Consider the following 26461-nt stretch of genomic DNA (forward strand, 5'->3'; position numbering starts at 1 on the left):
TATGAATGAGAAATGAGAATAATGTGAAGCTAATATGTCTGGAAATGCTTGTTTCATGTGGATACAGTCTCAATCAAAATACATTACTAAATGTTACATTCAAAGATAATTTTTGGCAAGAATATTCAGAGGGTTTTAAAACAGATTTTCAGTCATAATAAGAGATTAGTGCAATGACAATGAATCTAACTAATTAAAATCATTGTTGCCTGTCTAAAGTATGATTGATAACAAGTCATTTTTCTTCTACACTGTATGAAGAAAAAATTAAGAAGCAATCATTAAACTCAGAAAGAATAAAAATGACAGACACAAAATACTAGCTGAGTTCATTAACAAGGAAATTAGCTTCAAATGAAATACTTAATATCTGTTTTTGAAGAGATTTTCAAATTTACATTATACTTTTTTATCTAATGGCACCTGAAGGAAATTATCTGTCTGAATGACCTGTCAGAGAATAACAATGAGGGACTGAATTGTTTTGTAAGAGCTCAATTTCCACCACTGAAATGACCTTATATTTAAGACAACAGGGATAAAGAAAACATTTTATAGAAAGGCACTAAAACTCTATGATGTTTCCCCAATCATCTACAAAAATTTTGGGTTACTAATCAGTTACTGATAATTATAAAATCTAAATCAACTACTAATGATATATATGTGTCCACAGTGCACACTAAAGCATTTACAAGATTATCAAGTAAATTTAAACAACAACAAAATTGTTTTCTAGAACTAATTTTATATTCCAGGTGAAGCTATTCTTTGGAAAAGTCCAGAGAGCATGTGTTCAAATTGTGTTGATGTAATCAAACTCATCTGTGTGTGTGTGTGTGTGTGTGTGTGTGTGTGCATAGACTAGGCCAAGGGTGTTCCCATACTACTATCTATAATTTAAGATGTGTGTGTGAGGAGGTAGCTGTGTATATGTGGAGGTGGGGGGGGGATTGGGTGTGTAATTATATTTGTATGTAATATAGCTTCTTTAAAACCAAGATATGATTACCATGGGTAATCATGTGGGTTCCTTGACATCGAAGCTCAATAAAGTATTGTATCCTGGACATATTTATGTTACGACATGAGAGAATATGTTCACATCATGACTCTAAGTGCCTAGAAAACAACAGGTTGCTCTGTTGTGTCCAACTCCTTGCGACCCCATGAACTGTAGCCTGCCAGGCTCCTCTGTCCATGGAATTCTCCAGGCAAGAATACTGGAGTGGGTAACTGTTCCCTTTTTCAGGGGATCTTCCCAACCCAGAGATTGAACCCAGGTCTCCTGCATTGTAGGCAGATCTTTTACCATTTGAGTCACCAGGGAAGCCCAAGAATCCTGGAGTGGGTAGCCTATCTCTTCTCCAGGGGATCTTCCCGACCCAGGAATCGAACCAGGGTCTTCTGCATTGCAGGTGGATTCTTTACCAGTTGAACTATCAGGAAAGCCCTAAAGGATTGCTGGCAGCCTCCAGAAGCTAGCAGAGATTCTTCTTGAGAGCTTTCAAAGGACATAAGTCCATGTTGATGTTGATTTGAATCTCCAGAATTCTTTTAAAAAATAACATATTTTGTTTTAAGACATTCAATTTGTGGTAATTATCGTGGCCGCCCTAGAAACCAATACTGAGAAATTATCAGAGAGTATGGAAGGGATGAGAGGTTAGCAAGACTGGACTCAATGACCAATTAGAAGGACCTACAGTAACCCAGGTGGCAGAGCATTAATCAGAACTAATCAGAACAGTGGCCATAATCAGAAGAGTGGCAGTGAGAATGGCAAGACAAAGGCGATGTTGAAAATAATTTAGAAGGTAGAATCAATAGGATTAATTGTCCATGATTAGGATATTTAGGAAAGAAGAGAGTCAGGGGTAGTTTCTAAATGTCTGGTTTGAGAAACACTTACTGGAATAGGATCACTTGAAAGGAAGAGACCTGGATGGTGGTAGAAAGAAAATGAATTCAGTTTTGTCTCAGTGCCATCTAAAGTAAATAATAGATGTCTAAGTAGATGTGCCTATAGACATGTCTAACTCCAAGTCTATTGTGGGTTCAGAGTTCAGGAAAAAGCTTGGGGATGGAGATATAACAAAAATGATATGACACTTTGGGATTCTCCCACAATATCACTGAGCTCACTCTCTATTTTAATTTCCTGTTTATCTGTAAATCCCCAACAACAAAGAAAGCTGAGACCAGAAAATTGAGGGAACTAGTTCTTTTGAGGCCACAGCTCTTCCCAACAAGCCAAACTCAGATATCCCTACTTGTCCCATCTTATGGATGGACTGATATTAATAAAACAATTCTGGCTCCTCCCAATCAGTTGTGCTGTATGAAGTTGGCCCTAAGTACTAATAGCTTTTTAGCTTTGGACCTTTAAGCCACAAATCCAGGACAAAAGGAAAAAAATCCCACTAGACATTCTGTTACATTTTTCATAGATAATCCATTATAATCCTCAAAAAGAGTAATTTTCACTAAATTTTCATGTGTTAATCATAATCCTTACCACACAAAAGACAAAGAAGTAAAGAAAAGGAAAACCCTAAAAGTCTCAGGTGCAGGAAATTGAGAGGAGAGGAGTCCTATGGTTAGAGAAATGAGCTGGAGCTTTGGCGGCAGAGCTCATGAGGGGCAGGTGAAGGAGTCCTGCTATGACCTGATCAAGACTGCAGCTGGGATGGAGCCCTATATAAGTCCTGGAATATTTCTTCACACAAAACACAAGTTTTAGATAAGACTCTGAATGTTGTTCCAGGTAAGCCTCATAAAATGTTTTCCTTTAGAGAAACAGAAACCCAAGCCTTGCAACTGAAAAATCTAAATTCTATTCTATCTTATTGGTACAGGGGTAGGATCAGGGAAGGACAGTACTGGGGGGAGATACAAAAGAGGCTTGAATGGCATCTATAATATTTCATTTCCAAATAAATAAATCATAATCAGATTCAGATACTGCAAAAGATTAAAATGTTGTGTCCAAGATTTATTATAATTTGTGTTATTATTTTATTAGTTTTTAAAAAGCAGATTAAGAAATGTTAGTTGTCCCAGATCACAGTCCATGAGAGGAGAAACTATGGAAATACAGACTTCTAATACTAATGTAGATGAAGCCGAAGTTGAACAGTTCTATGAAGACCTACAAGACCTTTTAGAACTAACACCCAAAAAAGATGTCCTTTTCATTATAGGGGACTGGAATGCAAAAGTAGGAAGTCAAGAAACACCTGGAGTAACAGGCAAATTTGGCCTTGGAGTACGGAATGAAGCAGGGCAAAGACTAATAGAGTTTTGCCAAGAGAACGCACTGGTCATAGCAAACACCCTCTTCCAACAACACAAGAGAAGATTCTACCTATGGACATCATGAGATGGCCAACACCAAAATCAGACTGATTATATTCTTTGCAGCCAAAGATGGAGAAGCTCTATACAGTCAGCAAAAACAAGACCTGGAGCTGACTGTGGCTCAGATCATGAACTCCTTATTGCCAAATTCAGACTTAAACTGAAGAGAGTAGGGATAACCACTAGATCATTCAGGTATGACCTAAATAAAATCCCTTATGACTATACAGTGGAAGTGAGAAATAGATTTAAGGGACTAGATCTGATAGACAGAGAGCCTGATAAACTATCGACTGAGGTTCGCGACATTGTACAGGAGACAGGAATCAAGATCATTCCCATGGAAAAGAAATGCAAAAAGGCAAAATGGTTGTCTGAGGAGGCCTTACAAAGAGCTGTGAAATGAAGAGAAGCAAAGGGGAAAAGGAAAGATATGTCTATTTGAATGCAGAGTTCCAAAGAATAGCCAGTAGAGATAAGAAAGCCATCCTTAGTGATCAATGCAAAGAAATAGAGGAAAACAACAGAATGGGAAAGACTAGAGATCTCTTCAAGATGATTAGAGATACCAAGGGAACATTTCATGCAAAAATGGGCTCAATAAAGGACAGAAATGGTATGGACCTAACAGAGGCAGAAGATATTAAGAAGAGGTGGCAAGAATACACAAAATAACTGTACAAAAAAGATCTTCATGACCCAAATAATCACAATGGTGTGATCACTAACCTAGAGCCAGACATCCTGGAATGTGAAGTCAAGTGGCCTTAGAAAGCATCATTACAAACAAAGCTAGTGGAGGTGATGGAATTCCAGTTGAGCTATTTCAAATCCTGAAAGATGATGCTGTGAAAGTGCTGCACTTAAAATGCCAGCAAATTTGGAAAACTCAGCAGTGGCCACAGGACTGGAAAAGGTCCGTTTTCACTCCAATCCCAAAGAAAGGCAATGCCAAAGAATGCTCAAACTACTGCACAATTGCACTCATCTTACACACTAGTAAAGTCATGCTCAAAATTCTCCAAGCCAGGCTTCAGCAACACGTGAACCGTGAACTTCCAGATGCTCAAGCTGGTATTAGAAAAGGCAGAGGAACCAGATAATCAAATTGCCAATATCTGCTGGATCATCGAAAAAGCAAGAGAGTTCCAGAAAAACATCTATTTCTGCTTTATTGACTACACCAAAGCCTTAGAATGTGTGGATCACAATAAACTGTGGAAAATTCTAAAGGAGATGGGAATACCTGACCTGCCTCTTGAGAAACCTGTATGCAGTTCAGGAAGCAACAGTTAGAACTGGACATGGAACAACAGACTGGTTCCAAATAGGAAAAGGAGTACGTCAAGGCTGTATATTGTCACCGTGCTTATTTAACTTATATACAGAGTACATCATGAGAAACACTGGGCTGGAAGAAGCACAAGCTGGAATCAAGATTGCTGGGAGAAATATCAATAATCTCAGATATGCAGATGACACCACCCTTATGGCAGAAAGTAAAGAGGAACTAAAAAGCCTCTAGATGAATGTAAAAGAGAAGAGTGAAAAAGTTGGCTTAAAGCTCAACGTTCAGATAACTAAGATCATGGCATCTGGTCTCATCACCTCATGGGAAATAGATGGGGAGACAGTGGAAACAGTGTCAGACTTTATTTTTTGGGGTTCCAAAATCACTGCAGATGGTAACTGCAGCCATGAAATTAAAAGACGTTTACTCCTTGGGAGGAAAGTTATGACCCACCTAGACAGCATATTAAAAAGCAGAGACATTACTTTGCCAACAAAGGCCTGTCTACTCAAGGCTATGGTTTTTCCAGTGGTCATGTATGGATGTGAGAGTTGGACTGTGAAGAAAGCTGAGCACCAAAAAATTGATGCTTTTGAACTGTGGTGTTGGAGAAGACTCTTGAGAGTCCCTTGGACTGCAAGGAGATCCAACCAGTCTATCCTAAAGGAGATCAGTCCTGGGTGTTCATTGGAAGGACTGATGCTGAAGCTGAAACTCCAATACTTTGGCCACCTCATGGGAAGAGTTGACTCATTGGAAAACACCCTGATGCTGGGAGGGATTGGGGGCAGGAGGAGAAGGGGACGACAGAGGATGAGATGGCTGGGTGGCATCATGGGCTCAATGGACATGAGTCTGAGTAAACTCTGGGAGTTGGTGATGGACTGGAGGCCTGGCGTGCTGCGATTCATGGGGTTGCAAAGAGTCGGACATGACTGAGCAACTGAACTGAACACTAATGTCTGTTAAATTTGCTTGGTTTATTCATCTTTTAAAAATTTAACTCTAATATAGTTGCTTTACAAGATTGTATTGGCTTCTGCCATACATCATGAATCAGCCACAGGTGTACATATGTCCCCTCCTTCCGGAGCCCACCTCCCATCTTCTTCCCCATCTCACCCCTCTAGGTTGTCACAGCACTCGGTTGAGCTCCCTGTGTCACACCGCAAATTCCCACTTGCTATCTATTTTACATATGAGAATGTATATGTTTCCATGCTATTCTCTCAATTTGTCCCACCCTCTCCTTCCCCCACTCTGTCCACAAGTTTGTTCTCTATAAAACAAAACCCTCAGAATGGGAGAAAATAATTGCAAAGGAAGCAACAGCCAACGGATTGATTTCCAAATATACAAGCAGCTCATGCATCTCAATACCAAAAACATAAACTACTAAATCAAAAAAAAAATGGGCAGAAGACCTAAACAGGCATTTCTCCAAAGAATACATACAGATGGCCAACAAACACATGAAAAGATGGTCAACATCGCTCATTATTAGAGAAATGAAAATCAAAACTGCAATAAGGTATCACCTCACCCCCCTTAGAATGGCCATCGTTAAAAAATCTATCAACACTAAATGCTGGAGGTGATGTGGAGAAAAGGTTTATTCTTTTTTGTATTAACAAGGAAGGGCCTGGCATGTGGCCTAGGTGTTCAGAATGACAGACAACAGTTGGGATAGTTCCTGGAGGGAAGAGCCTTGCTGACAGAGGTCTGCTATCAAATGTCACCATTTAACAGAGGGACCCACGGCTGCATGTGGCAGTCAAGGGTCTGTTCCAGTTGGAGAGGCCAAAGCTCAAGAGACTCAGAAGCTGTGACCTAAGGAAACTTAGGCATCATCTACTTCAACTGGCTCAGTTTACAAATTCAGACCCAGAGAGATTAATTGGCTTGCTCAGTAAGTGGGTGATTCAAAATCTAATGCTTATGCCAATTCGACCAAGTGCTCTAAACTTGAGTCAAGAAGAAGCAGGGCATTCTTGGGACTAGCAATGCTGATGATAAATAAAAATAACGATGATGGTGGTGGTGGTTATGATAGCTAATATTTTTGAGCACTAATCTAAATTCTAAGTACTCATTTTAATGCTTTATAAATATCCACTTAATTATTCCTCACAACAATCTGCAAAATTAGGCATAATCATCATCTCCATGTAAGATCAAAGGAGAACCTCTCAGGGACTCAAAATCTATAAAGGACAGAGTAGATCCCAACCAAGGCAATCTGACTTTTGAGCTGGAACTCATAAGCATATGCTGTGCTGAAGACTCAAGCGTTAGGGGAAGGGGCAGGGTGAGGGGTGTGGGACAAGTGGGAACTCAATCTTTTCTCTCTCAGGTTCAACTAGGGCTTATATATTTCCCATTACTACAGGTGCAAAGTGTGTATTGGCTTAGCATTTGACATTACCTGATGCCAGTGTGAATTCTACATGATTTTAAGTCAAGTAGAGATCCTAAAGCAATGGTATGTCGGAGTGTAGAGGGATTGACTTATGACTTTTTGGACTACACCTGAAGTAAATTCCCCTAAACACAATTTTAGTTTTCATGTACATAAAGAAGTACTTCTGAAAAGAGTAAAACATTTTGCCCTCTGGTGTAAAAAAACCATTATCACAGCAAAAAATAATGCTTAATCCAAGCAATACTTGAATAATTCACTTTATGTCGACCAAAAAAAGGGAAAGCAATAAGTAAACCAAATTTTTCCTAGAAATGAGATTCTATTGGTTAGTGAATGTCAATAATGTTGACTACAGGATAGCTAGATTTATGACTACTGTTCTCCATCCAAAAAGAAATGAAGCTTGTTAATTCTAGAGAGAGAATTACCATATCATAGTGGGGTTCCAGAGTTGGGTTACTGAGGTTACATTTCAGCTCTGTCATTCAACTATATACTGTGTGTGTTTAATCAATCTAGTATTACTACTGCTGTTGCTGAGTCTCTTTATTCGTGTCTGACTTTTGGTGACCTCATAGACTGCCGTCCATCAGGCTTCTCTGTCCATGGGATTCTCCAGGCAAGAATACTGGAGTTGCCATGCCCTTCTCCAGGGGATCTTCCTGACCCAGGGATTGAGTCCGCGTCTCTTATGTCTCCTGCATTGGCAGGTGGGTTCTTCAACACTAGCACCACCTGGGAAGACCTAAAACTAGTATTTGGCACTCTTAAATTTAAAATGAATGGTCAAGGGTTAATTTCAATATTACCAATTTGTCAATACTGATCCTCGGAACATCCTCAGGAAAATAAAACAAAAATTCCTAGTACACACAAAATTTATTTGTGAGAAAATGAAAATCTGAAATGCCATGTTACACCAACACAGAGAACGCTAACTAGAATGCTAACTATCTGTCGTCCATGGATGAAAATCACAAGGCTTCCAAAGAAGCATAGGTATTACTCAAAAGGATATATACACAGCTGCTGAAAAGACTTTATATCCTAAAGTTACATAACTTTTTAAGTTATTTGCAGGGAAACAAGTGAAACAAATCAATCTGATTTGTGAAAAGTCAGAATTCCTCGTGTGAAACATTGAAATTCAAAGAAAAGATAAAAAAATAACACAGACACAACAAGGAAAACCAGGTTAGTGACTAGAACATCAAAACATTAAAATGTCAAAAAATAATCAAAACAAGGAAATAACAAGGGTAAAACTAATAGGCTTCCTTCACTGGAATCTAGTTACAGAGCTTTAAAGAGGCATATCTGATTGACAGAAGTCACAAAATGGCAACTCACAGGTCAAGCCATTTGCAGAAATGTTCTGTTTGATAGCAGAGCTATTTTTTAAGTTATAAAATCACATATCTTTTCCAGAATCCATTTTTTCTTCTGTTTTTTTTTCTTAAAAAAAAAAACAAAAAAAAGAACCAGCAATGAGCTGGAGCTCAGTAATTGCTGCCCTCATTGTATAAGGTTTTCTAGTTTGCACTGGTTTTACTCACCTTATTTTTATTCCTTTATAATATATTAACAGGCTGCCATCTATAGTCAAGTGAGTTGACAAACTCTTGTTGGTGTTAGTTGCTCAGTTGTGTCTGACTCTTTGCCAGACACAGACTCTTTGCCAGATACATGGACTGTAGCCCACCAGGCTCGTCTGTCCACAGAAATCTCCAGGCAAGAATACTGGAGTGGACTGCCATTTCCTACACCAGGGAATCTTCCCTACCCAGGGATCGAACCCCAGTCTCCTGCACTGCGGGCAGATTCTTTACCATCTAAGTCACCAGGGCTGGGACAAAGTGAAAGGGTTAGTTGCATCCGACTCTTTTCGACCCCATGGACTGTAGCCCACCAGGCTTCTCTGTCCATGGAATTCTCCAGGCAAGAATGTTGGAGTGGTAGCTATTCCCTTCTCTAGGGGATCTTCCTGACCCAGGGATCAAACCTGAGTCTCCTGCATAGTAGGCAGATTCTTTACCATCTGGGCCACCAGGGAAGCAACTAGTAGATAAGCCCTTATCCACCATCAGACTAATTCAAGTCATGAAAGTGATCAATTGAAGACAGGTCATGAAAGTGATCAACTGCAGAAAGGATTGCAAGACTGAACATCATTAGGGAGCTTCATTTGTTCACTCACTCATTTGTTCATCCAACAAATATACATTAGGTTGAAAAGTATCAGATACTGAGCTCAAATAAGAACATAAGCATTTGGGATTTCTTTTCATCAAGAAAATAGGCAGTCATAGATCTGGATGTATAAAAACATGTATGTCATAGAGAGAAATGAAGATAAAACAACGGTGAATTTTAGGAAAGGAAATGAGAAATTCTAAAAAGTGCTAACAATTTGCTAATAATTGCAGGGCTCTCAAAGGATAAGAATTCCAAAGAAGGAGGGGGTGGTCAACAGTGTAAAAGTATGGCTGAGCAGTGAAGTATGGCTGAGTAAAGGAAGCTAGAAAAGAAAAATCATTCTAAGATATAAGTAGCACATTGCTGACATTTAAGAGGACATAGGTAGAGAAGGCAGAGAAGGCAATGGCACCCCACTCCAGTAGTCTTGCCTGGAAAATCCCATGGACGGAGGAGCCTGGTGGGCTGCGGTCCATGGGGTCGCTAAGAGTCAGACACGACTGAGCGACTTCACTTTCACTTTTCACTTTCATGCATTGGAGAAGGAAATGGCAACCCACTCCAGTGTTCTTGCCTGGAGAATCCCAGCGACGGGGGAGCCTGATGGGTTGCCGTCTATGGGATCACACAGAGTCGGACAGGACTGAAGTGACTTAGCAGCAGCAGCAGCAGCAGCAGGTAGAGAAGGCAGATAAAGCCAGGTTGAGTGGTGAGAAAATGAGAGTAAAGGGCATGAAAAAGAGCCGGGATAGGTTGGAGGGTAGGTGTAATGGGAAATGATGGAGTGGGGTAAGTGAGATGGCCAGTGAAGAGGACTGAATATGTGCAGAGACAGATTTGGCACCAGACAGTTCACAAGAATAATCACATGCTAGAATGAATTCCATCTAGATGGAATCAGTCAGTCAGTTCAGTTGCTCAGTCGCGTCTGACTCTTTGCGACCCCATGGACTGCAGCACACCAGGCTTCCCTGTCCATCACCAATTTCCAGAGCTTACTCAAACTCATCTCCATCGAGTCAGAGATGCCATCCAACCATTTCATCCTCTGTCGTCCCCTTATCTTCCTGCCTTCAATCTTTCCCAGAATCGGGGTAATTTCCAATGAGTCAATTCTTCGCATCAGGTGGTCAAAGTATTGGAGTTTCAGCTTCAGCATCAGTCCTTCCAATGAATATTCAGGACTGATCTCCTTTAGGATAGACTGGTTGGATCTCCTCGCAGTCCAAGGGACTCTCAAGAGTCTTTTCCAACACCACAGTTCAAAAGCATCAATTCTTTGGCACTCAGCTCTCTTTATAGTCCAACTCTCACTCCTATACATGACTACTGGAAAAACCATAGCTTTGACTAGATGGAACTTGTTGGCAAAGTAATGTCTTTGCTTTTTAATATGCTGTCTAGATTGGTCATAACTTTTCTTTCAAGGAGTAAAAATCTTTTAATTTCATGGCTGCAGTCACTATCTGCAGTGATTTTGGAGCTGCCCAGATGGACTACCATTAACTTAAATTTTGATATCAGAGCAAAATTTTGTAACTTTTCTGTAAACCATATCCCCAAGTTTACTTCTTGAGACACATTCTGGAAAGGTGTTTTTGCTCTGAAACTTTCTTTAGTTTGCACCAAAATTCACTGACAATAAGTTACAAGAGAAAATCTGTCAATTATCAGTTATGTTTTATTTTCTGGTATTTCACTTGTGATCTCAATCAGAAATGATTGAAATGTTTCTATTTCTTTGCCTCTGCTTGAAATGGACATTTTCCACAGAGGTATTTAATCTTGGACCAATGAAATCAGGTAATATTATTCTTGAGAATCCTCTATATACAATAATAATCAAGAGAAAGCAAGACTAAAGTACAAATGGTAGGTTTTTTTTTTTTTTTCAATTTATACTAGGATGATGATATCTATTGCCTTCCTTTGTATATTCACATTGACTATAGTAGTTCTTTCAACTTTGCCATTGGAAATATCTAATGGCAAGTACCTGTTCATCAAATAGGGATCAAACGGTCTCAGGAAAGAAAAAAGAAAAGCAAATGCATTTAATTCTTAATTTTCATAAGGTAATGTGCCCTGAGTAAGATGACTTATCAGGCTCTGTTTCAGTTCTGTAGCTGTGAAATGGTAAGAGAGAAAATAAAACCTGCTGACTGAGTGTGGTTTTAAAAATAAAAACTCATGAATACTTTTTAGCAAAATGTTTATAATGCAATCTCTTAAACAAAGGCATAATTTGAAATGGAAGCAAACCTGACTGTTCCAAATATTTTAGGAATTGTCCTATTGCTATCTCTTTAGTATACACACCTGCACCTGGAATTTGATTCAAAAATAAATGTTTATTGGTTATTAGTTATTCAAGTGGCTTATATAATTTGAAAAGTCTCATAGATAGATAGATAAATAGACAGATAATTGAGATGTGCTGCTTATTGGGAAACATTGGTAGGTATTTGTCTTTTTGTCATGCATTCTGTAAGATGAATGGTACAAAGTCAACTGGGTTTTTCTTCAGCTGTATATGGGAAGACATTCCAAATGCTCGCTGTTGAGTTTACAAGTAGAATTTCAGTGCCCCTGCAGTCACACTTTTAAAAGTCCAGCCTTTCAAGCCCATCCACAGTGAAGGAGGATATTCATTACCTTCGCTTTCACCTCCTCCTCCACCTCCACGACCGGAGCCAGAGATGATAACCACCACCCAGAACCCCAGAGGTGAACCGCAGAAGGCTTCATTGCCTTCTGACGTACTGTCTGTACAGTCAGGTTTAGGGATTTCAAAATCTCAACCAGTCATCTTCCTATATGACTCCAAGTAAAACCGCCAAACATAATAGGCTTTGCAGAGACTTCTCACTCTCTTTAAAGTCTTTATAGAGATTACAATTGAGGAGAATTGTTATCAAATCAAATGAAATAAAATAATGTATTACATAATTTAACCATCAATTCCAAAGCCTACCCAAACAGACTCTAAGTTCAGCTGGAAATGGATAAAATTGGATCATCAAAGGTCTGTGTCTGATGGTAGAATAAGAACTAAATATCCATTATGCTAGAAGTTCAATATGTAAGACATTTATGTAGCACTCAACCAAAAACTTTGTAACATGTAATCTACTCACCCCTGCAAGGCTTTCTCTCCAAACCAATCTCCTTTCCCTAAGGTTCTAAGAAAGACTGGGTCTTCATTTGGTGAGTCTTCACGAGTGACATTAACCTAGAAAGAGAAACAATGAAAGCCTATATCCACTGCATACATACTGGATGATCAAATAAACACTAGTTAATGATGTTCACATCATTTCTTATTTTTTAAATTTATTTGTATGAAGAGAAAAAGTACATTGTCACTAGAGGGGACAAAGAATAGTATCACAAATTCCCATGCACCCCAAGAAATAACTCCCAAATATTTTGTTATACTTTGAAGCTTTTGTCCAGAAATAATATTCAGAAATTTGAATTTCACTCAAATCCTCATCACTATTCCCATTTCCAACTTTCTATGAAGCAATTACTATGATGAATTTAATGAGTGCTCCTTCAGTTTTTTATACGTGTTTATATGCATGTGTTTTTAAAATATATGAATAGCATAATACAGTAGGGATCATTCTGCAACTTCCACTTTTCTCTTAACGTTTTAATTTTTCATACCATGCTACTATATGTATAAATCTAGTTCATTCATTTTAATGTTGTAGTGTCTTCTTTCATCCCATATTTATTTATCAGTTGCCTTGCAGATGTACATTTATAGTCTCCATTTTTTTGACTTTTTTTAACATTCACCTTTACGTGTACATCCCAGTTTCTCTAGGATATGCTTATCGCTTTGCTAAGAAGAATCCTTCATTAGGATTCATTCAAAGCCTTCATTCAAAGGCCAATTACATTTTCATAAAGACTTCTTACAGGTCTCTGCCTTTCTGTCATCCTCATGATCTATGTTTCATTCAGTAAGATTTCTTTTTTGAAGATATATAAGTGACATATATGTCTTTATTTTGCCATAATAAACAGTATGCTAATCAAAGAAATGAGTATTTCTTGGCATTCTCTATAATTTATAGTAAGCACTCAATAAAAAACAGTTAATTACATGAACAGAAAAGCTTCATTACTATTATAACAAAATTTCCCTACTCATATAGGACTCGGGAAGCAAATGTATTTGTTGCATGAATGAAGTCCATGGAAAGCCAATGTATTTGTTGCATGAATGAAGACATAAATGCAGTAAAGTGTACCTTTGTGTTAATTCACTTCCCTCTGCTGCTGCTGCAGCTGCTGCTGCTAAGTCACATCAGTCGTGTCCGACTCTGTGTGACCCCATAGATGGCAGCCCACCAGGCTCCCGTCCCTGGGATCCTCTAGGCAAGAGTACTGGAGTGGGTTGCCATTTCCTTCTCCAGTGCATGAAAGTGAAAAGTGAAAGTGAAGTCACTCAGTCGTGTCCAACTCTTCGCGACCCCATGGACTGTAGCCTACCAGGCTCCTCCATCCATGGGATTTTCCAGGCAAGACTACTGGAGTGGGGTGCCATTGCCTTTTCCTCACTTCCCTCTAAAGCTGTACAAATATTCATAATACTGGCTATGTGTCAAAGAAAGGTTAAATAGTTAAAATTCACCTTCCTGAAAAATGTAATGAAGTAGAAAAACTAATTTCTTGAGACAATGCCAGACACTTAAACACATTTAAAAATACTATGCTTCAGGTTTTTTAATTTAGAGATTGGATGTCAAAGACTAGAATTTTTATAAGTATTAAGAAGGTCTATGCAAGATGGAGGGAATTCAATTATTATTCTCCACTGATCTATTTGATTACTCCTCCATAAGGTGTTTCAAAACCATGGGGATGCAGTTTTTAACACTTACCACTAAGCTGTATCAGAGAGATATTCATTTGCATACTAATGAGGATTTCATGGATGTAACTGGAAATAAACTAGCCTAGTGGTACTCAAACGTCTATGTGTGTGTATCTGTGTGTGTTGGAGGGTGGTGGTCTTGTTTAAAATAAAGGTTACCAAACTCACTTGACCCTTACTCCTGAGGTTCTGAATGAATGGGTTTTGTAAATCTGCATTTCAAAAGATTAGTGTTTGACAAACATTGATACATTGCTTCATTTCTGAACCTCAGCTTTCTCTTTTTTTTTTTTATTAGTTGGAGGCTAATTACTTCACAACATTTCAGTGGATTTTGTCATACATTGATATGAATCAGCCATAGATTTACACTTTCTCTTCACAATGAAACAACTCAGAAAAATTATTTCTGTCAATCCTCCTGGTTGTTAAAAATAAGTCATGAACTAAGGTGTAATATAACATAAGTTAAGCTCATTAATTCAAATTAGATATAAGAACACCTATAACTATATATTTACCATTTGGGTAACACAAATGATTAGAAATTCAAATGGGCAGACTTATTCAAGCCATGGAGAAATTTCAGTGAGTTTTGAAATGTTCTTTAAAAGCATGTTAACTGAGGATTTCCCTGGTGGTCCAGTGTTTAAGAATCTGCCTACCAATGCACGGGACATGGGTTCTATCCCTGATCCACGAAGATCCTACATGCTGTAAGGCAGCTAAGCCCCAGTGCCAAAACTGTGTACCCTAGAAGCCCTGCTCTGCAGCAAGAAAAGCCACCGCAATGAGAAGCCTGTGCACTCCAACTAGAGAATGTCCCACCTGCAGTGTATAAGTTCCTGCTCACCGCAACTAGAGATAGCCTACGCACAGCGATAAAGATCCAGTGCAGCCAAAAAAAAAAAAAAAAAAAAAACACAAAACACGTTACTGAAATGCTAGAGATGTAAAAAATGGTTCACCTACAGAATAAACCACTTTCTGCTTCTATGATAAATATGAGAAAAATCTATCTCCTACAGTTCATATATGTGAAAAAAAATAAGCATCTCAAAGAGCAAGAACAAAAGTTTTCCTTTAAAGTTGTAGTTTCCATAGTTTTTCTTTGTATATATAGTGTGCTGCGCTGTGTGCTTATTCGCTCAGTCATGTCTGACTCGTTGCAACCCCAAGGACTGTAGCCTGCCAGGTAGCTCCTCTGTCCATGGGGAGTCTCCAGGTAAGAATACTGGAATGGGCTGCCATGCCCTCCTCCAGGGGATCTTCCCAACCCAGGGATGGAACCCAGGTCTCCCGCACTGCAGGGGGATTCTTTACCATCTGAGCCACCAGGGAAGTCCATATACATAGTAAATAATTCTAAATGTTTGCAGACACCAGTTATGAACATTTGCATCTTTAATTCCTAAAAAAAAAAAACCCCACAATCCGAGGTAGAAAAAGTTATATCACACAGAGATAGCTTTCTAACCTTGATCCGTATATGTAGTCTTTTTACCTAAACTACAAAGTACTTTATGGTCCACAAAACTGTAGAAGGGAACTAGTTAGGGAGCTTCAGAGATATTTAGTCTATTTGAACCACCTTGCCCTCTAAATGAGAGAGTTATCTCATTTGAATGTGTTTGTGCTGTGTGTTACTTAAATGAGAACATCCATGAAGAGCATCCTAACTGTTAGTGTCCCCAAAAGTTGGTTCTTTTCCCCTTATTTTCCCCTTTGTTCCATTTCTCTCATTTATTTCAGAAATTCCATGCTTTTGATTGTAATTATCCCAAATCTCTACTATTGCTCTTATTGCCATGAAGTGTTATAATCCCTTTACTTATCTATATATTAATTTTTCTATAAAACATATGCAAAGTCTTATAATTTAAAATTTTGGAGCATTTAAAAAATTATGTAAAAAATTTTAAAATTAGGAATCAAAATAGAAATTAGATATTTTAAATGGGGCACATAAATTTAAACTTAAAATCCAAAATCTTTTATTCATTGAAGAATGAATACAGAATAAAGAATGAATACAAAAATATCAGTGTATTCAACCAACATGTTTAATCAAAAACAACTCAAAAACAACAACAAAAAATGTTTTTGTACAGATTCAGCAGGTTTTATAAGCAAAACAATGTTTATTGTAAAGAAATATGGAAATCAGAGATATGTGGGGGCAGACCCAGCTGGAGAACAGGGTTAAGTAAACATTTTCCTACCTGTGTGACTAATACAATATAAGAATGAGGAGTTCCCAAATCAAAGCAACTCCCTTTTCAAGTGATGTTCTGCACATATTGCTAAAAAACTGGTCCTATTATACCCAGAAAGTGTTCCCTAATGTAAAAAACAAACAAACAAAAAAAAAACCAAAACACTTTTAAGAGGAATATCTGATCATCTAGGGCATATACAAGGAAATAAACTTTTTCTGAGCTTGAAGCTTGCCTGCATCCCTTGAGTCATTAGTTAAATTCAGTTGGGTAAGATCTATGACTCCCATGAGTCTGACTGACAACTGAATCTTTTGTGCAACACAGGAATGAATCAGAATCTCATTCACTATATGCCCACCCTCTCCCACAAATGTCTCTGGTGAAACTTATGTTCATGATTCTATTTCTGGTACTTCTAATTTAATGAGTGTCTGTGCATGTACTCACATGCACCTCATTCCATGCAAAAATACCATATGTTTACTTGGCTTTAAACTTAATATAAATATCATGCCACACATATCCTTCAACTTTTTTCTTTTGATCAGCATTGCATTTGACTTATCCAATTCATCCATGTTAATATATGTGGCTGTAGTTTATTTCCTGTTTGTATAGTATGCCATTATATGAATATTACATAATTTACAAATTCTTACATATATGTGAGTTTTTCCAGGTTTATTGTTGTTATATTTTAGTTTTGTACTATTAACAACATTACTCATGAATATTTTTGCATGTCTTGTGGTAGGCATGGGTAAGTGTTTCATTAGGGTCACTACTTAATGAATGAAGAACAAGGTTATAAAGTACATGCATCTTCTCTTTCATTAGGTATTGACTAGCCTTGGTACAAAGAAGTCACACCAACTAATTAATGCATTTCTACCATCAGTGAATGAAAGACCATTTTGTACTACATTGTCATCAACACTTGTTGCTTTTATTATTCTATGGCCATTAGTATTTTTTGTGACGTATCTGATTATGATTTTTGCTGATTTTTCTATTGAACTGATTGTCATTTTTATTGATTCATAAGACTGTACTTTATCTATTTATTGTGTTTATGATGCTTCACACCAAAGTTATTAATTTACATGTGATCATATTTAACCACATTATTCCTATTGATTATGCTTTAGAATTCTCATTTAAGAAATTCTTCCCTATCCAAACTTGATAGAGATATTCTCCACATTGTCTTTTGTTTTATTCTATTTTTTTTCTTTTACACTGAGGTCTGGAATTGACTTTTATGTATACTGTGATCTGGTTTTATGTATTAACCAGTGCTGTCCCAAATCAAGTTTCCATAGATCATGGATCTTTATTTGAGCTCTCTATACCTATTCTGACATATTCACCTAGTTCTTAATAGAATTAAGACTACATTTGCTTCATTACTTTAACCTTACAATGAGTCTTTATATCTACTAAAGTAATTCTCCCCAATATATTCTTATTCCTTTCAAATGTTTTAGCCATTTTGGTCTTTTGCTAGTGTCTTTAAATAAAATTTGCTTCTTAAACAAATTGAATACTTTCTGTTAGCTATATTCTTAAGTATTTGATTTTGGAAATCATTATTAATTACACATTTTAAAAATTGTATTTTTAACTGAGTTTACTGGTATTTAGAAATACATGTAATTTTCAAACTGACCATAAAGTACCATTGACTTTTGTTATTCTTTTAGCAGAGAGTCCTATGAATTTAAATACATGTATGTGTGAGTTTTAGTTGCTCAGTCGTGTCTGACTCTTTACCATGCTATGGACTGGAGCCCATCAGACTCCTCTGTCCATGGAGTTCTCCAGGCAAGAATAGTGGAGTGGGAAGCCATTCCCTCCTCCCAGGGGTCTTCCTGACCCAGAGATGGAAACCACGGCGTCTCCTGCCTCTTCTGCATTTTAGGCAGATTCTTTACCACTGAGCCACCTGGGAAGCCTAAATACCTGTATAGATTTGCTTAACTTCTTCTATAACTGGATATAGAACAATTCTATCACCTCAAGAAATGTCTTCATGCTATGAGTTTATGGTCACAGCCTACCCAAGTCTTGCCGCTAGAAACCAGTGGTCTATTTTGTAGCATATGTTTTATCTTTTAGGTAATGTCAGGTAAATATAATAATAAAATATTTAACCTTTTGAGATGGCTTTTTTTTTTTAACTTATAATGCCTTTGAGATTCACTGAAGTTGTTACATTATATAGAAGCTCATTCTTTTTATTGCTGAGTAATGTTCCATTGAATGAATGTGCCAGAATGTATCAATTCATCCACTAAAGGACATTTCAATTTTGAGCAATAGTGAATCAAGATTCTATAAACATTGATGCATTATTTTTGCTTGAGTTTTGTTTTCATTTATCTAGAATAAATACCAAAAAGTAAAAATATTAGGTCATATGGTAATTGCTTATTTAACTCTATATAGTTTCAAAATAGTTTGACCATTTTGCATTCCCACCAGTAATGTATTAGAGATGCAGTTGCTTGGCATCCTCACCAGCACTCATGATTGTCATCATATATTTTTTTTTCATTTTAGCTATTCTATTAATCACACAATGGTATCTCATGGTTTTAATATGCAATTCCCGAATAATTAATGTAATTATAATTGAATTATATGCAATTATAATGTAATAGAGACATTACTTTGCCAACAAAGGTCTGTGTAGTCAAAGCTATGGTTTCTCCAGTAATCATGTGTGGTTGTGAGAGTTAGACAATAAGGAAGGCTGAGCATCGAAGAATTGATGCTTTTGAACTATGGTGTTGGAGAAGACACTGGAGAGTCCCTTGGACTGCAAGGAGATCCAACCAGTCCATCCTAAAGGAAATCAATCCCGAATACTCATTGGATGCTGAAGCTGAAGCTCCAATACTTTTGCCACCTGATGCGAAAAGCTGACTCATTAGAAAAGACCCTGATGTTGGGAAAGATTGAAGGTGGGAGGAGAAGGGGAAGACAGAGGACAAGATGGTTGAATGGCATCACTGACTGGATGGACACCAGCAGATGGTGAAGGACTTGGAAGCCTGGCGTGCTGCAGTCCAGGGAGTCATAAACAGTCAGACACAACTGAGAGACTGAACAACAATAATTAATAATATTAAATATCTTTTCACATGCATAGTTTTCATCTTTATATATATTTTGTTCAAATGCCTAGTCAAGGGCCTTGTCCATTTTTCAAAAACTTGATAGTTTGGTTTTTTAAATTGACTTTTGGATGTTCTTTACATAGACTCAATATAAGCACTTTGCCAGGTGTGTGATTTGCTAACATTTTTCAGTTTTTAGTTTACCTCTTCATTCTCATAATAAAAGTGTCTTTCACAAAAGATGTTTGTTATTTTGTTAATACCAAATTTATCTTTTCTTTGTTTGTTTTATGGGCTATACTTTTGGTGTCATGGCTAGGAACTTTTGACCTAAGCCAAGACATAAAGATTTTCTTGTAGAAGTTTTACAGTTGTGTATTTTATGTTTAAATCTACTAATTATATTTTTAATTATATTTTTAAATACATTAATTATAGCTATGAACTTTAGGTCAAGACTTACTTTTTCAACCTATGGGTAACCAATCATTCAAATACCATATCCTGAAAAGACTGCTCTTTCTTCACTGATTGCTTTCACTATTAAGTATGATGTTAGCTGTAGGTACTTCATATATATCAATTAGTAATTTGAGGAAGATCTCTTTTATTCCTAATATTCTGAGAGTTAGCATAATGTTACGTATGTCAGACGCTTTCATTGCATCAACTGACATGACAATATGACTTTTGTTTTTTGAGTATTAATATGACAGATATTATTGAGCGATTCAGCTTTTTCAAAATTTATAGTAAAGTGTCTAGTTGTACAGTATCCAATAGTCAACAATAGCAGCATTCAGCAATTGCACTGTGGCTACTGCTACTACTAAGAAGCTGAATATTTTAAGTTAGTTAATTTTAATTTAGATAGTGAGTGGAACTAACGGCTACTCTGTTAGGTATTGAAGATATAATATAGCAAAGGAAAAAGTGCTGAACAACGTTGATCTAGCTAAGCATATATTAATTTTAATAATTTATCTGTCTACATAAAAACAAAAGAAACTAAAATCATACCATCTGTAATTAATTGCTATCTTACTTCTTCATTTCCAAATGTTATATCTTTTTCTTGACTTACTTCAGTGGTTGGGATGTTTAGTTCCACACTGAACAGAAATGGGGATAATATGCATCTTTATTTTCCTCTTGATCTAAAATGAAATGCTTCTCATGTTTCGCCCTGACACACACATATATACATAGACACACAAAATTTCTATCAGAGAATACTTTCAGTATTGAACAACAATAAACATTGTGTTAAGCCAATCTGTTTAAACAAGATGCTTAAGCACTTGTTAATTCTAAGCAAAGCCATGTGGTTTTAAGTGGCATTTAATAAAAAAAAAAATTTTGATATATTTTTTCTAATGGTAGCATACAAAGTATATTGAATAGAATAAAAACAAAATCAAAATGCATCTCAATCATTATTCAAACTCTGAAGTTCTGTCTATAACTCTTACTCAATTTTGGTTCAATGCATTTATGGAGAGAGATTTTTTGATGTAACCCAACTGCAAGGACATATGCATAAAGTTTTATCGGAGATATTTTTCATGTTCATCTGTGAATCCTTGGGTGCTTTATAGTCTGATGTGGGTACAAGACATGTTTTCATGCAACTGGAATGGATGGATTGAAAGTACAGGGAACTAAGATTTCAGCTTCTTCCTGAGGCATCGTCAGAGACTCGGACTTCACCACAGCATCCTGCCTCATTTTAGAAAACAGTTTGTATGGGTTTAGTGGTAGGAAAAAATATATTTCAAAGATTAATTTATGATTATTACTCTTTGTGCAAATGTGCTTTATGAAAAAATAAAAAATGCATTATATTTAAATTAAGGAACTTCAGTTCACTTCGGTTCAGTCGCTCAGTCATGTCCAACTCTTTGCGACCCCGTGGACTGCAGCATAGCAGGCTTCCCTATCCATCACCAACTCCCAGAGCTTACTCCAACTCATGTCCATCCAGTTGGTGATGCCATCCAACCCTCTCATCCTCTGTCATCCTCTTCTCCTGCCTTCAATCTTTCCCAGCATCAGGGTCTTTTCAAACAAGTCAGCTCTTCTCATCAGGTGGCCAAAGTATTGGAGTTTCATTTTTAGCATCAGTCCTTCCAACGAATATTCAGGACTGATTTCCTTTAGGATGGACTGGATGGATCTCCTTGCTGTTCAAGGACCTCTCAAGTGTCTTCTCCAACACCACAGTTCAAAAGCATCGATTCTTAGGTGCTCAGCTTTCTTTATAGTTCAACTCTCACATCCGTACATGACTACCAGAAAAACCACAGCTTTGACTAGAGGACCTTTGGTTGCAAAAAAATGTCTCTGCTTTTTAATATGCTGTCTAGATTGGTCATAGTTCTTCTTCCAAGGAGTAAGCATCTTTTAATTTCATAGCTACAGTCACCAACTGCAGTTATTTTGGAGTCCAAGAAAACAAATTCTCTCACTGTTTCCATTGTTTTCCCATTTATTGGCCAGGAAGTGATGGGACCCGATGCCATGATCTTAAGTTTTCTGAATGCTGAGCTTTAAGACAACTTTCTCCACTCTCCTCTTTCACTTTCATCAAGAAGGACTTTAGTTCTTCTTTGTTTTCTGCCATAAGGGTGGTGTCATCTGCATATCTGAGGTTATTGATATTCCTCCCAGCAATCTTGGTTCCAGCTTGTGTTTCATCCAGTCTGGCATTTCACATGATATACTGTGCATATAAGTTAAAAAAGCAGGGTGACAATATACAGCTTTTATGAATTCCTTTCCCAGTTTGGAACCAGTCTGTTGTTCAATGTCCAGTTCTAACTATTGCTTCTTGACCTGCACACAGATTTCTCAGGAGGCAGGTCAGGTGGTCTGGTATTCCCATCTCTTCAAGAATTGTCCACAGTTTGTTGTGATCCACACAGTCAAAGGCTTTGGCAGAGTCAATAAAGCAGAAGTAGATGTTTTTCCGGAACTGTCTTGCTTTTTCAATGATCCAGCGGATGTTGGCCATTTGATCTCTGGCTCCACTGCCTTTTCTAAATCCAGCTTGAACATTTGGAAGTTCACAGTTCATGTACTATTGAAGTCTGCTTTGGAAAATTTTGAGCATTACTTTGCTAACATGTGAGATGAGTGCAATTGTGTGGTAATTTGAACACTCCTTGGCATTGCCTCTCTTTGGGATTGGAAAGAAAACTGACCTTTTCTAGTCCTGCAGCCACTACTGACTTTTCCAAATTTGCTGGCATATTTAGTGCAGCACTGTAACAGCATCATCTTTTCAGATTCGAAATAGCTCAAATGGAATTCTATCACCTCCACTAGCTTTGTTCATAGTGATGCTTCTTAAGGCCCACTTGACTTCACATTCCAGGATGTCTGGCTCCAGGTGAGTGATCCCATCATTATCTGGGTAATCTGGGTCATAAAGATCTTTTTTGTATATTCTTCTGTGTATTCTTGCCATCTCTTCTTAACATCTTCTTTGCTTCTGTTACTTCCATACTGTTTCTTTCCTTTATTGTGCCCATCTTTGCATGAAATATTCCCTTGGTATCTCTAATTTTCTTGAAGAGATCTCTAGACTTTCCCATTCTGTTGTTTTCCTCTATTTCTTTGCATTGATCACTGAGGAAGGCTTTCTTATGTCTCCTTGCTATTCTTTGGAACTCTGCATTCAAATGGTAATATCTCCTTTTCTCCTTTGCCTTTTGCTTCTCTTCTTTTCAGCTATTTTAAGGCCTCCTCAGACAACCATTTCACCTTTTTGCATTTCTTTTTCTTGGGGGTGGTCCTGATCACTGCCTCTTTTACAATGTCAATAACCTCCATTGATAGTCCTTCAGGCACTCTGTCTATCAGATCTAATTCCTTGAATCTGTCACTTCCACTGTATAATTGTAAGGGATTTGATTTAGGTCATACCTGAATGGTCTAGTATTTTTCCCTACTTTCTTTAAGACTGAACTTGGCAATAAGGAATTAATGAGCTGTGTCACAGTTAGCTCCCCGTCTTGTTTTTGCTGACTGTATAGAGCTTCTCCATCTTTGGCTGCAAAGAATATAATCAATCTGATTTCGGTGTTGGCCATCTGGTGATGTCCATGTGTAGAGTCTTCTCTTGTGTTGTTGGAAGAGGGTGTTTGCTATGACCAGTGCGTTCTCTTGGCAAAACCCTGTTAGCTTTTGACCTGTTTCATTTTGTTTTCCAAGGCCAAATTTGCCTGTTACTCCAGGTATCTCTTGATTCTTACTTTTGCATTTCAGTCCCCTATAATGAAAATGACATCTTTTTTTGGGTGTTAGTTCTAGAAGGTCTTATAGATCAACTTGAACAAGGGGAAATGAACTTGAAGAAGAGGATATCCATTTGTAGTTGTATGGCCTCTGTTTGCATCAATGTCTGTTTTATAACATTTTCTAAGGAAAAGCCAGTTTGGTGGTAACAAGGAAAATATCTTTGCCATGTTATCCTTTATAAATTTTTAAATGTATATCAAAGCAAGTTGACTAAACAAAACATACAGGTTTAGAAATTTTCAATTCTACAACTTATTTATCTGCTCCTGAACCTACTCTCATTACTCTTTTCATTCTCTGTTCCTTCCCATTGGGACTTATGTGTGTTCACCTTCTACTTCTTAAAACTTAATATAATGATTTTAATACATTAGAATATTAGAATACACATAATTAACATACTAATCAAGCATATATTATTATGTAATTAATAATCATGGAAGCTAAGTTGCATGACCTGAAAAACAAGGTTAGGAAAAAAAAAATGTATGCCTGGTTTTAAAAAATCTTGGATGTGTCAAAAAATTCCAATATATTCTCAATATTTCTCTCCCAGAACCCCTACAGTACTCTGAAGTATTACCAAGGGAGTCAGTTCCTGTGGTGTGATTTCCATGCTATTTTTATGCATACATATTACAAAACTCAAAAGATAGCACCACTAATACACTTGTCTTCAGCTGAAACTTCTTCCAAACCACCTCTTTGAGGCAGTGCTGTAATCTGCATTAAGACAGTAGTCACGAAAGTCTGTCAGAAACTCATCTTCAGGATAAACATACCATTTCATGATAGCAAAGAATTAGAAATATAAGGGCTTTGCTGGTGGCTCAGACAGTAAAGAATCTGCCTGAAATGCATGAGACCTGGGTTCCTTCCCTGAGTAGGAAGATTTCCTGGAGAAGGAAATGGCAACCCATTCTAGTTGTTACCTGGAGAAGTCCATGGACCAAGGAGCCTGGTGGGCTCCAGTTCACGAGGTTGCAAAGAGTCAGACACAAAGAGAAAGACTAACATACACACACACACACACAGAGAAATATAATAGGGGAAAAAATTCCAGGATTTCCATTTATGTAGACATATCAGTGACTTCTAGCATCATGCTTATTATACTATAGCCACCAGAGCTTACCTTTCCTTTACTGATGATAAAGAAGGTGTCCCCTCTCGCACCTTGCCTGATGATATATTCCCCATTTTCATAGTGGGTCTAAAAAACAGAAACAGTAACAGAAAAATAAATTAAGAAAGAAGTAATTTACTAAACAGCTCAACCTCTTCGAATACTATTAGCTCCTAAGGGAGAAATTCATCCTCATGGAATTTTACCCGAGGCTAGAATCCATCATTATTTAAGAATGATTAATAGTCAGTGAACACAATGATTACAAAGAAATCACTTCTATCCTGCTCATCTTAAAAACTATTTTTTAAGTGCCATTTTTCTGGGTGATTATATCTTCAAATTCATTCATTTTAATAGCCTGATGAAAATATTTCTGTCTCCCATCATCTGAGCATGAAATAAAACAGCAGAACTGATCATTAAACATGTCTTTTTGTATTATTTTATCTGTCATTTCCGTTTGGCTTTAGTATTTTTGTGATTATAGCCTTTTTTCTTTTTTGCCTTCTGAGAAAGTCCTATAGTATCTAGCATTTTTAAAGATCTTCATTTTGAAACAAGGTTGATTTTTTGTGGGTGTTATATGGCATTCATCACTTTTTAAGGCACTGCTTCAGCCTTTAATGTCCTGCTTCAGCAATTTAGATTTGGCCGTGTCAAACAGAATGTCTGTATTTTATGTACTGAATCCTGGTCCAGCATCTGTGAGCTTGTAAACCACCAAACCAGGAGGAAAGTAAGACTGCAAGAGGATCATCATAGTCAGTGTATCAGTATTCTGATTCGCGCACAGTTACTAGGTCGAGACCCTGAATGAAGGTTGGTCCTGCAATGAACAAAAGTAATTTCTATAAGCAGAGGTGGGAGGAAGTATGTTGCTTGGTCAGGAGATATAACAGAAAACTGAAACCTTCACCATCTGGCCTGGTCTTTCTCTGAAGCTTAGCAAGGGAGGCATATGTGGGGAAAGAAAATGTTACTTTGTATAGTCCTTCAGAAACAGATTTCACAGTTTGCAAGAAATGCTCACCAGGCCAATGGCTGTGATTTGTCCTGATACTTCAACACTGTTTCTTGATATTTTATTCACTCTTAAAATTACCTTTCATTAATACTAGCTATTAAGAATAGCCATGCTTTTCCTTGTACATCAAGAAAATTAACATACCACCTAATCTGTTAATTGTTTTTTAACTCAAGTATTTTCCTAATAACAAATTCTCTAAGTAAAAAAAATTACTCCTTATTTCTTTTCCCCAATTTCAACCATTAGATGGTATACACAGTCTGGTGTGTATCTTTCAAGACTTTTTCCTATGCTTTTAAACATTTATCAAAGTGCATATAAATATTTATTTCTAAATAAAAATAAGATCATATAATACATATTCTTCAAGTGACTTATTTTATTTAACAAAAAATCTGTGTTCCATTTTTAAATCTTGTTGCTTAGAAAGCAACAGAGGAAATCTGTTTGCAATGTGTGGATTTGAAAAACAAAATCACAATAGTCTATTTTCATGTATTCA

General features: G+C 37.1%; 1 protein-coding gene across 2 annotated transcripts in view; it reads right to left on the reverse strand.

Annotated features, from left to right (window-relative positions):
- The window catches only part of PRKG1 (protein kinase cGMP-dependent 1), a 1349869-nt gene that overhangs the window by 209633 nt on the left and 1113775 nt on the right, over positions 1–26461 (reverse strand). For both annotated transcript variants that reach the window (XM_061162077.1, XM_061162076.1), the window contains exons 6-7: positions 24939–25016; positions 12407–12501 (exon numbers count right to left, since the gene is read on the reverse strand). In XM_061162077.1, coding sequence (XP_061018060.1) covers positions 12407–12501; positions 24939–25016 — 173 coding nt within the window. The remainder of the gene's footprint in view (positions 1–12406; positions 12502–24938; positions 25017–26461) is intronic.

The sequence above is a fragment of the Dama dama genome, chromosome 15 (genome assembly GCF_033118175.1).
Source record: "Dama dama isolate Ldn47 chromosome 15, ASM3311817v1, whole genome shotgun sequence".
Lineage (NCBI taxonomy): Eukaryota > Metazoa > Chordata > Mammalia > Artiodactyla > Cervidae > Dama > Dama dama.